Source organism: Apodemus sylvaticus, chromosome 10 (assembly GCF_947179515.1).
Source record: "Apodemus sylvaticus chromosome 10, mApoSyl1.1, whole genome shotgun sequence".
NCBI lineage: Eukaryota > Metazoa > Chordata > Mammalia > Rodentia > Muridae > Apodemus > Apodemus sylvaticus.
Genome location: NC_067481.1, coordinates 64,666,171 through 64,678,713, shown reverse-complemented (window position 1 = coordinate 64,678,713; position 12,543 = coordinate 64,666,171). Strand labels below are relative to the sequence as shown.

The following is a 12,543-nucleotide window of genomic DNA, read 5'->3' as shown; positions in this document are numbered from 1 at the left end:
GTTTCTCTGTATAGCCCTGGTTGTCCTGGAACTCACTCTATAGACCAGGCTGGCCTCCAACTCAGAAATCTGCCTGCCTCTGTCTCCCAAGTACTGGGATTACAGGCGTGCGCCACAACTGCCTGGCTAAGATCATTTTTCTAACGTATCATTTGTGAGGCTTTTTGTTTGTTTATTTTTGACTGTTTTATTGAGTATAGTCCGAATATTCTCTGTCAGATGCATAGCTGGCAAAGATTCTCTCCCATTTTGTTGGCTTCCTCTTCACCCTGCTGATTGCTCTTTTAGCTGTGCAGAAGCTTTATAGTCTTATGAAATCCCACTTGTCAGTTGATGGCCTTAATTCTTGAATTAATGGAGTGCTAGTCAGAAAGTCTTTTCCTACACCTACATCATGAGGGCATGGCCCATGTTTCCTTCTAGCTATTTTGGTGTCTTTCACATCAGGGTCTTTAATCCATGTGGACTTAGTTTTTGCTCAAGGTGATAGATACAGGTCTAATTTCATTCTTCTGCATGTCAACATTCAATATCATTTATTGAAGATGTTTTCTTCTATCCAACATGTTTTTGGTATCTTTGTCAAATATTACTTGGCTGAAATTACATGTATTTATGTTTGGATCTTTGATTTTTGTTCCATTGGTCTATGTGTCTGTTTCATGTTAGTACCACACTATTTTTAACACTGTGGTTTGTAATATATTTTAAATTTTGGAATAGCAATCCCTCCAGCATTATTCTTTTTGCTTAGGATTGTTTGGGCTGTCTGAGTCTTTGTGGTTCCATATGATTTTAGGATAATTTCTTTCTGTTTCTGTGAAGAATGAGATGAAGATTTTAAAAAAGGATTTATTTATTTATTTATTTATTTATTTATTTTATGTATGTGAGTACACTGTAACTGTCTTCAGACATAAGAGAGCATTACAGATAGCTATGAGCTACCATGTGGTTGCTAGGAATTGAACTCAAGACCTTTGGAAAAACAGTCCGTGCTCTTAACCTCTGAGCCATCTCTCTAACCAGGGATGGGGATTCTTATTGGGATTGTATGAATTTGAGAGTAGCTTCAGGTTAATTTGTCATTCCCCCCCCACACACACACACACAATGTCATGTCTATCGATCCATAAACATGAGGCTATTTCCTCGTGTCTTTATCCTTCAGTATTTTAAAAGTTTTCATTGTAGATGTTCTTTACTTCCTTGGTTAGGTTTATTCCTAGCTGTTTTATTTTCTTTGAGGCTATTGTGAATATGGGTGTGCCTATGATCTCCTTCTCTGTATGTTTGTTGGTGGTGTTTTACAAAAGCTATTGATTTGTGCAAGGTGATTCTGTATTCTTCCACATTGCTGAATTTCTTTATCATTCCTATAAGAATGCTGGTAGAATTTTTGGGCTCTCTGTATATATATGTGTGTATAGCATCATATCTGTAAATAGGGACAGACTTCTTTCCTTGTGTGTATCCCTTTAATTTCCTTTCTCTTGCCTTATTTGCCCAGCTAGTACTTCTAGCACAGTGTTCAAAAGGAGTGGGGATGCTGACTTCAGTGGGATTGCTTCAAGCCTTTCTGCATTTAGGACAGTGGTTCTCAACCTTCCTAATGTACGAACCTTTAATACAGTTCCTCATGTTGTGGTGACCTCTGACCATAAAATTATTTTCGTTGCTACTTCATAACTGTAATTTTGCTACTGTTATGAGTTGTAATGTAAATATCTGTGTTTTCCTATGGTGTTAGGTGACCTCCTCGAAAGGGCCATTCGATCCTCAGAAGGGTTGCCACCCACAGGTTGAGAACTGCTGGTTGAGGATGGTCTTGACTATGGGTGGTAGATAGCTTTTATTGTGTTGACATATGTTCCCTGTAGCCCTGTGTTGTCCAGAATTTCTATCATGAAGAAGTTAGGTTTTGTCAAAGGCTAACTACATATATTGGGTTAATCATGTAAATTTTTTCTTTAAATCCATTTATGTTAATTTAGTGCATTTATTGACTTGTATATGTTCAATTATCCCTGCATTTCAATGATAAAACCAACTTGGTCATGGTAGATAATCTGTTTTAAAGAATTATATATGTGTGTGTGTGCATGTATATGTGTATGTATGTGTGTATATATATATATTTTTTTTTCATTATTTGGAGATAATAGCCTGTAGTTTTCTTTTTCTGTTACATGTTTTTTTTCCAGGTTTAGGTATTAGAGTGATATTGGCTTCATAGAAGATATTTAGGATGTTCCTTTATTTTTTTTTAAAGTGAGAAGGCTTTTTATTACCGTTTCATTGTCCTCATTTGTTGTGGATCTCTTTTTTGTAGTCAGTTTGAATCTAGAAATCTGTCCATTTCTTTTAGGTTTTCCAGTTTAATGGAGTACAGGTTTTTAAACTATTCCCTTACAGTATTCTGGATTTCCTTGGGGTCTGATGTTTCCCTATCCATTTCTGATTATGTTAATTTGGGTCCACTCTTTCCTTTGGCTAGTTGGACCAAGGGTCTGTTGATTATTTTATCTTGTCAGAACCAGCTCTTAGAGTCATTGATTCTTTATATTGTTTTCTTTGTTTCTATGGCATTGATTTCTGCTCTGATTTTTATAGTTCTTTCTATCAATTGGACTGGTTGTTTGGCTTGAGTGGGTTTGGTTTGTTTGTTTGTTTGTTTTTCTTTGAGACATGGCTTCTTTGTATATCCTTGGCTGTCCTGGAACTCACTCTGTAGACCAGGCTGGACAGAAATCCTCCTGCCTCTGCCTCCCAAGCTCTGGTATTAAAGACGTGTGCCACGACCACCTGGTGTCTTTCTGATTTTTAAATGTAGGCACTTAGATTTACCTCATAGGACTACTTTCAATATGTTCTAGAGGTTTTATTGTATTGTGCTTACATTTCATTTAGTTTTAGGACTTTTCTTTATTTCTTGATTTCTGTTTGACCCATCCATCGTTCAGTAATGAGTTGCTTAATCTCCCTGAATTTGTGTGTTTACTAGAGATTTGTTTGCTGACAATTTTAATTTCTATTGCATTGTGGCAAGATAGCATACAAGGATATGTATATGTCTCAGGATATAGTCTGGCTTAGAAAAGCCTCCATGTGCTGCTAAATAGAATATGTATTTGGTATTTGGGTGGAATTTTCTCTAAATACCTGTTAAATTCCATTTGATATATCAATTCTGATGTTTTGTCTTTATTTTTTTGTCCAGATAACCTATCTGTTATGACCTGTTAAAGAAAGTGAAATATTAAAATGGAGTACTCACCATTAATGAGTACTAATGTGTGTCTCTAAACCCAGTAATAGATTTTTAATGAAATTTAGTGCCTCAGAGTTTGATGCATATATGTTTAAGATAGTAATGTCTTCTTGAGTTCCCTTGATTAGAGTGAAATATACCTTTGTCTCTTATTAGTTTTAGTTTGAAGTCTGTTCTCTCACATATTAACATAATGATGCCTGCTTGCTTCCTCATCCCTTTTAATGAAGTACTTTTATCTGTCTTTCACTCTAACATGGTAAGCTTTTTCCTTAATACCATCAAGTTGTTTATTTTTGTCTTCTTCAAACTCTTTGAATTCAAAGGGCCACTCAAAAAGGAGACCAAGAGAGGCCAGTAGGATCAGGATACACAGGGTTCAGGGAGTCCTCTGACCCTAGCTCCAGTTTTCCTCTGCTGTGGACAGTCTACCCATAGTATTCACTCAACATGTTTATGGGCAGAAGGAAATGTGTTCAGCTGGCTGGGCACTGCTAGTGTCCATTTAGCTCTTGAGCCTTCTGCCATCACTTATTCTTGCATTTCATCAGAGCAAGGTCCTGTCATTCTTCCAGCAGCCTGCTGCTTTCCCAACTCGCACCTCTTTCCACCCACTTTACTCGGGGAAAGACAGAGTTTTAGGGCATTAAAGACTCTGCAAAGAAGCCCCCCCCCCCCAAAAAAAAATAGCAGTATTCTTGGCTTAGCCTAGAGGTCATGTGACCCTCCAGCAAGCAAATTGCCCTCTCTTGAGTAATAGATTCTACAGCTAAATGGGGTAGGATAAAGGGCTCTCCCAGTTTGCAGATAAGCGTTATTAAGAGCCTCTCTTCCCCATGGCTTATTCTGATATCATCATGTGGATGTAGCAAGAGGGTTTGGGTTTTCTTGTCACTGCCCCCAAAAAGGCTCAATTCAGTGGCCCCTTTGCCAGCCTCTTCTGACGATCTGGATGTAGTTGTAAAGTACAGAGCCGTGGTGTGTCCCATTCCTACAAGCACACTGTAATCCTTTTCCCAGGGTCTCAAGGGTGGGAGGTGCTTTGGGCAGTAAAAGTATAGCCAGGCCTAACATTTGTTAAGGTTTTATAGACCAGACATCATGCTTGAAGTTTATTCACATACTGTAAGGTTCACCCCTTTAAATTATAGAGTTCTTTAGCTTTATCATATTCTTAGTATTCTACAACAATCTCTAGTATGCCATCCCAGAACATTTTTTATCACTTTCCAGAGAAACCCAATGCCTTTTCCCCTTGCCCCTGGGTAACCATTCCATCTGCCTTCTGTTCTGTGGATTTACCTGTTTCAGATAGTTCATGGGAATGGGATTCTGTAGCATGTAGGTCTTGTGTCCAGCTGCTTTCAATTATACAATGCTCTTGAAGTTCACATGCCTTTTGTGTGCATCAGAACTTCTGACTCTGTCATACTGTGCAGTCATTGTGTGGGCCGACTATAGATCTTTATCTGTTTGTGAGTCTTTCAGCTGTTAGCACCTTTGGATCATTGGGAGCAGTGCTCGTTTCCATTACTTCTCTTACATGTATGTTACCTAGCAGTGGAACTGCTGGGGCTCAGAGTAGTTTATCTGTGTGTTCAGCCTTTCCCAATCTGCCAGACTGTTTTCCAGCTGCAACATTTCCTCCTCGTTGTACTAGCTTATTTTGTTGAAACAGTTTCATTCTGCAGCTCAGGCTGACCTGGAACTCATGGTAATCCTCCTGCCTCAGCCTCCCCAGTGATGAGATTATAGGTATGAGCCATGTTGCTTGGTTTCTGTTCTGCTTTTCATATACCTTATCACAGACACTCCATGAGGTGGAGCTAGAACTGTTGACATTCTGTTCTTCAATTGCTCAGTGTCAGGTTGAAGCCCGGAGGTTGTCTTGCCTTTGGTGGTACCTAAGCACTGGGGAATCTTAGGCCAGTGCCAAATTTGATCTCTATCAGGCTCTGCTCTCTGTCTTTGTGGGGGGTGGGGTGGCAGGGGGTAGGGTGGGGTGGGATGGCAGGGGTGGGGGTGGGGGGTGAGGAGGTGGAGTGTGTTCTTTACACTTGATTCCTGGTATTCAGTATGGTACATTCATCCAATAAAATGTCACCCCGTCCTATCTTGGTGTGTTTGTTAGAACTTGAGGCAGTCTATGTCTGTAAGAGTTCTTTTGCTTTGTAGGCTTTCAGATGCCCTCAGGGTTCTGTGTTCCCCTAGGCACACCACAAAATGTGGAATCCTGAGACCTTTTAAACTAGGCATCTGTTCTAAATAATTAGCCTGTGTTGGGGAATAGGAGATGACATCCTGTTTGTTAATTTGGCCTGCTGTCTTGTTCTCTGATTCAGTGATACTAAAGATCTGCCATTCTTTTTCTCTTCTAGGCAAAACCCATTTATGGTGGCTGGCTGCTCCTGGCTCCAGACGGCACCGACTTTGACAACCCAGTGCACCGGTCACGGGTAAGGACACCAGAGAGTACGAACCAGGAGGAGGTCCATTTAAGAGTGAAGTGGTAAAAGTCGGGAGGGAGACAGGAGGTAAACACTGGAGCCTGGGTAACAAAATCAGCACGGATCCAATGTTTTGTGAACTCAGCGGTCTCATAAAGTTCTGCTTATATGTATGTTTCAAACTGCCATTCTTGTATGGGTGTCACTTATTGTGGGTAATTGGGACACTTTAGAAACAAACAGAAAAGGCTAAAACAAAAAACACAACAACAACAACAACAACAACAAAAAAAAAAACAAGTAACATCTTTGTAGCATGTTAATCTATCTCACAAGTCCTTCAGAGTCAAGGCAGCTTCCTCCTGAGCCAGGGGCATAAGACCAGCAAGTCCTAATAAAAGAATAAGGCCTGGGCACCTGTGTTCTCTAATTAAACCTTACACTATCCTGTCTCCTAGGTATAGGTCTCTCCTAGAGCAAAAAGAAAGATAACCCTGCATTTTGCTGACTAGAGGCTTGCTTATTCCCTAGGCAACCGTTTGGGGTTTCAGTTCCAGTCATAGCATCTTTTCCATACACTTTCTTCTAGTTTTATTTATGCAGTTGCCCCAGCTCTGCTCACTCCTCCTCACCTTGGCAGGATCTCACAAATACATGCTCTGACCCACAGACATTGTATTTCTGGTTTTTGGACTTTCTTCTGGAGTGGATTCTGATTTCAAAGATACATAGGAACCTTGGAAATGATTTTGGAAAACAGATGCCAGTAGTCTATTTTGGAACTCCAGCCTGGAAGCAGCTCTAATAGGTCCTTTCTGAGTAGCCCTATGAATTCTGTTTTTACCCCCTGGGAGGCCAGTGGTTCTAGTTACAATGCAGTGTGCAGAGAGCCGAGTGCCTTTCCAGGTTTCTATTGAAACTTAAGAATTGCCATTTTCAGCTCCTAATGAGAAACTAATAATTTTAAAATTTATTATTCTGGTCTACAGCACAGAAACATATAGTTAATTCTGTGGCTTTAGTGCTAGTCAAACTTAAATGTTATTGTACTTTCTGAGAAGTTGAGACTAGAACCTTGAGTCCCTTTGAAGTTAACCAGAGGGGTAAGGGTGGGAACCATGCTGATCTGTGAGTCAGGATTTAGTCCTATAGCTTCATGAGGTAGACAAGACCTTTCACACAGAAAGGTGATATGTATACTTTATCCCTTTCATTCAGCTCTCAATGGCACTTGACTGTGGTAACAGGCCTGGAGGCCTGGCCTAGGTTGGGCTTCTTCTCTCTTTGATTTTTGTTAGCTCTTTCCACTGCTGTTCAATGCCTCAAGCTTTGGCTGTCTGTTTCCTGTCCCTTGGAAGTCACAAGACCAACCCGTTACATACCATTTCCTAGACTTTCTTGGAAGTGACACTGTCAGTCTCCCTGTAACCCCAGGTTACTCCAGAACACATTAGATCACTCACCTAATAAATCAGTAAACATTCTATGAAAACTCTGTACTGGCTGCCAGTAACAATATAGAAAAGTAACCACATACAATTTCTATTCCGAAGGAAATTTCCAGCTTTAAAGACTCCGTTGGGCATATGGAAACACCAGTCACTTGTATTAGGCCATCTCCTGACTGTACCTGGCTAATTAGTCACTGCAGTTATGTCTCTGGTATCTCTCCTCCTATATCTGCCCCAGAAGTTGAAGCCTTAGAGCCAGCATTCCTTAGATCCTGTGGGTTAGATATTGGGGTTCTATCAACTGAGATCCAGGGCCAGGGTACCTGACCCCCAACTCTGTGCTCTGTTGCAGAAATGGCAACGACGATTCTTCATCCTTTATGAGCATGGCCTCTTGCGATATGCCCTGGATGAGATGGTAAGTGTCCTTACTATTCCCTGGCCCTGGTCTTCACCAGGCTCTTCCGCTGTGACACTGCTGACCATATCATGCTTGAGTGCAGCCTTTCGAAGCTTCTGTTTGGGAGTCTGGAATGTTTTAAAGGACCTGTAGTACTAGGTAGAAAGTGCTCTACAAACCCAGATCGAGGCTCCTTTCCCTTTCTCCCCCCAGTTGTTGGTGAGAAGAAGCAGTGAAGAAGGAAATTACTTTTGTTTAATATTAGGGAAAATGAAGATATAGTCTTAGGTGTGAGCAGAAGTCTGAGCAGACAAGCATCTTTCTGCTCTTCCACTACCTAGCTTTTCACCTGCTCTATGGGTGGAGCAGGTGCTGGCTGCTCTTGCTCCAGAGGCCAAACCCCAGCTTGGCCAAACAGAACAGGTCAGTCGGTCGTCTTTCTTTCTTTCTTTCTTTCTTTCTTTCTTTCTTTCTTTCTTTCTTTCTTTCTTTCTTTCTTTCTTTCTTTCTTTCTTTTATTTTTTAAAAGATTTATTTATTGATTATATGTAAGTACACTGTAGCTGTCTTCATACACCCCAGAAGAGGGCATTGAATGTCATTATGGATGGTTATGAGCCACCATGTGGTTGCTGGGATTTGAACTCAGGAAGAGTAGTCAGTGCTCTTAACCACTGAGCCATCTTTCCAGCCCTCAAGAAGGTCTTTCTACCCGTGTCATCTCCCTTTTCCCTCAAAGAGATTTCTCTCTCTTAAATGAAGCTTTGGATTCCTCTTCCTTTGCTATTTGAGTAGGCAAGTATGTGGGTGGAGACTTGCTGCGCCTATGAAGACTAGGGCCACCAGGGAAAGTCTAGTCATGTTGTTTCCAGTGGACTGGCCCACTTGCTGTACCCAAGGCTGGTTTCTTCACTATGATGCTGTGAGACTCTAGAGTGTGAAATAACTGTCTTCAGGGACTTTCCAGAGGGTCAGGACACTAGGGTTTGGGAAATGATCATTAGGGTTCATATGTGCCAAGCAGGCCCCTTTCTTCCCGTACTTTCTGATATGGCATTTCAGTCCTCTTATTCTGAAACCATTAGTGGGCACAGTACTGTGTTGCTTCCCCCCCCCCCCCACACACACACACACATACTCTTTCCACAATATGTCACCTCATTGGTTGCTTAAGTTCCCTCCCCCCAAGAAAGAAGCATTTTCTCCCCATATTCTTTTTGATGAACCTAAGAATAAACCACAGAGGGTTTTGCTGGAGAGTCATCTGTGAGGCAGAATGGTTTAAAGTGAACACTGACAGTAACCCAGCTAGGAACAAGAACAGGTAGATACACATGATGCTCTTCTGCTGGCTTAGGAGACATGCAGGACAGACTCGACTCCTCTCTTGGTGTCCTCCTGTCTTGGCTGTTATATTAGCAGCAGTTCTGGGATACAAGTTAATCTCCTATAAGCCCTATTCTTGAGTTCTGTAACTAGTTAAAAGTGTTAAAACCATGAGAGGGCACTGGGTTATGAGCTCAAGACATGAACATTTGAAAATCAGCACCAGGGTTTTTATTTAGGTTCAACTGAAATCCAGAAGAATTCATTATTTCATTCATTCGGTTTGGGCACCAGCACAGACTACTGCTGCCCTTAAAAACCTCTTGTTAGTCACTGAGAGTTAAGCCAGATGTGCTGAGGTCCATAGTATCTCCCAGCAACCTAGATGTATTAGTTTGCTTTCTGTTGATGCAATGAAGACCATGATCAAAAACAACTTGGGGAAAAGGGTTTATTTGGCTGCAGGTATTGGTCATAGTCCGTCACTGAGGGAAAACAAACAAGGAAGCTAAGCAGGCTTGGAACCTGGAGGTAGGACCTGAAGCAGAGGTCAGTGAGAAACACTGCTGACTTGATGCCAGTTTGTTCTTTTATACCATCGAAGACCACCTGCCAGGGTGGCATTGCCCACAGTGAGCTGGGCCCTTCCACATTAATCATTAAGAAAATGCCCCACAGACTTGCCTACAGGCCAGTCTGATGGAGGCATTTTTTTAAAAATTGTGATTCCCTCTTCTCAGGTGACTCTACCTTGTGTCAAATTGAAAATAAAACAAGGCTGAAGAGATGACTCAGCAGTTAAGAGTGCTGATAGCTCTTCCACAACCGTCTATAATGTGATTTTGTGCCCTCTTCTGGCATGCTGATGTACACACAGATAAAATACCCATATACATAAGATAAATAAATCTTTATTAAAAAAATAAAATAAAACAAAATATCCAACATACAGGATGTGGCTAAGACAAAAATGACTGTGAAAAGCAAAAAGGAAAAAGATTTGGCAGGACCTCCAGGTCCAAACATTATTGCGCATGAGCCATTTCTAGCACCTGGCCTTGGAACTGAAAGACTAAGTGTGTAGTTAGTTGATGCGTTTCTGCCAGACTTTGAGCAGTGCGCACATATGGGTGGGTAGTGTGCATAGCTAGTACCTCTGAGAGGGAAGTGACCAAACCAGCAGTGGCAGCTATGTGTTTAAAGTGTCACTTTGGGCTTGTAAGTTTCCATGTTGCATCAGAAAGCTCACATAAAAGAAAGCTACGAAGGAGGCCATTAGGGTGACAACGAGGATGCAGGAGTTAGTCAGGGTAGAGACTAGGAAGGAAAGAAGTAGCATGAGTGTTCTTGCTGGGACTGAGGGTGACAGGAGCCTACCCAAGCCCTCTGGTCTGCATCCTGTCAGGATTTACCCTTTGTGACCATTCCCTGGGACAAGGAGAGATGTCCTCTTCCACTGTATCTTCTGCCCATTTGGATGGGCAGGGTTCTGAGTCCAGTGCTTGCTCTCATGCAACTGGGCCCCAGCCCAGTTGTTTTCCCCTGTATTCTTTCTGAACAAGGTCTTAAGTAGAGTTAGTGTACCTCAAGGTTCTATGCTTAATGTGTAGTTCCATCTTTGAATGAGACAACTAGAACAGAGATACTCTTGGTGTATACTGGTAAGAGGCTGAGGATACATAAAACATCTACAACAAAGAAGAATCAGCTTACAGTTTGTTAGTACCCAGAATAAGAAACTTTGATTTGGCTGTTGGCTTACTTGCTTTTTTTGCTAACTTAAAAATGTTTCATTTGCTATTAGAACAGGACATGGGACTCACCTACTTGTTTCCTGAAGTAGATGGCAGGCTAGGGTCATCTTAACAGCTTTTCTTCATCTTGATGGGTTTCTGTGGGATTCACTCCTGGAGCACATCTATATTTCCCATGGCTTTCACAATGCTTATGAAACATCCCCATCTGGGTGCTTTTATCCAGAAGCAACGTCTTTGAGCAGTCTGTGATGGGTTCCGGTCCTCCTCTTATGCCTGGATAAACTCCAGCTCTCACTGGTAGCCTGCCCTTCCCAGCTGACTGGCTGTAACATTGAGTTTTATTTCCTCCCATAACACTTAGTCACAGTCTGTTTCAAATTGTTGTTTCCCCATTATATATTATACTGCCCCTTCCCTTCTTTTAAATACTTTTTTACTAGCCAGACAGTGGGTTTCCCCTGTGGTTGGAGATCTTGATAATTCTTGGTTTCTTCCCATATTATCTGGGTGGGGTTCAGTGGATCAGGCATAGTGTGATATGCAGAGTTGGGGCTCGCCATTCTGGAGAGAAAGATGGGCTAGTGTGGTCCCAGAATAGTTACAAATGTGGTGACTTTGACTAGCCTCTGCAAAAAGGGGAAATGATGATGTCCAGAAAACTTGAGGAATGGTGAGGGAATGGCTGGACTGTGAAGAAACAGGTGACCGCCTGATGGTCACAGTGTGCCCTCAGGAAGTGGGTAGTGGTAGCTCTGGGTGCCTTGGGATTCTGGCTGGCTAAACGGCAGGCCAGTTTGGCTCCCTGGTCTTACCATTACCTTTCCAGGCATAGCTAAAATGGCATTTACTTTTGAGAATCTCTTTTCCTTTGGGGATTGGTTTCTATCTCCATACTCCCAAGTAGTGTGTGGGTGGTAGGCGTGGAGGTACGGCAGATTTCCCTAAAAAAGAAGAGAAGCTTCCAGAGTCCTTGTTGAGGTGAGGGCACAGTAGCTCGCAGACAAAGAGGAGCCTGCAAAGGCTGGGCTTACTGTTTTTCAGGAGAGGACAAGCAAGGAACCCGGAAACCTCACTGATGCCATCCTTTGCTCTTTGCTTTATGTCTGCATCTTAAAGGAACTGATAGAGACTACAGGATTGCTTGCACCTGGCAGGAGGTGCTGGCCTGCTCTCTTCCTTTGCCTGCACACACGTAAGGCACACAGATGCTTCATTACTTGTACTGTGAGTTGACCAGAGAGTTTCTAGCCATTACCTACTGCAAGTCTTCCATGTTAGAGTCAGGAAGCCTTGTGGGAGATATGTGACTGAGGCAGGCCTCTGTGGGCTGAACCACAGGTATGGGATGAGTCAGGAGTCCTGAGCAGCATCCTTGAGCTGCTTTTGGGGGAATATAGGGAGGGCTGACTGTTCTCATACAGGGCCGGTGCAGAACAGTTTGAATGTTGTTTGCGACTGTGGTGTGAATAGGCATCTCTTCAGAAGTCTGAATATAGAAGCTTAGTGTCTAGGGTGGTACTGATAAGAGATTCAGGCCAAAGATCTTTAAGAGGTAGGACGAATGGTCAGTTTTGGGTCATTAGAGTGTGGCTACCAAAGGGATTGTTGGGCCTTGATTTCTGCATCTTGGAAATGTGACCACTGACCCTTAACACACTGTCTTAGTTAGGGGTTTATTGCTGTAAAGAGATACCATGACCATGACAGCTCTTAAAAAGAAAACATTTAATTGAGGCTGGCTTATAGTTTCAGAGATTTAGTCCAACGTCATCATGGTAGGACATGGCAGAATGCAGACATGCATGCTGAAGACAGACCTTAAAGGTCTACATCTTGACCCGCAGGCAGCAGCAGGAGATTGTTCCACAGAAGGATAGGTAGCTTGAGCATA

At 42.2% G+C, this 12,543-nt stretch overlaps 1 protein-coding gene across 6 annotated transcripts in view; it reads left to right on the top strand.

Moving 5' to 3' along the window:
* Positions 1-12,543, top strand: part of Mprip (myosin phosphatase Rho interacting protein) — a 117,621-nt gene that overhangs the window by 27,756 nt on the left and 77,322 nt on the right. For all 6 annotated transcript variants that reach the window (XM_052197319.1, XM_052197321.1, XM_052197322.1 and 3 more), the window contains exons 2-3: positions 5,650-5,727; positions 7,522-7,587. In XM_052197319.1, coding sequence (XP_052053279.1) covers positions 5,650-5,727; positions 7,522-7,587 — 144 coding nt within the window. The remainder of the gene's footprint in view (positions 1-5,649; positions 5,728-7,521; positions 7,588-12,543) is intronic.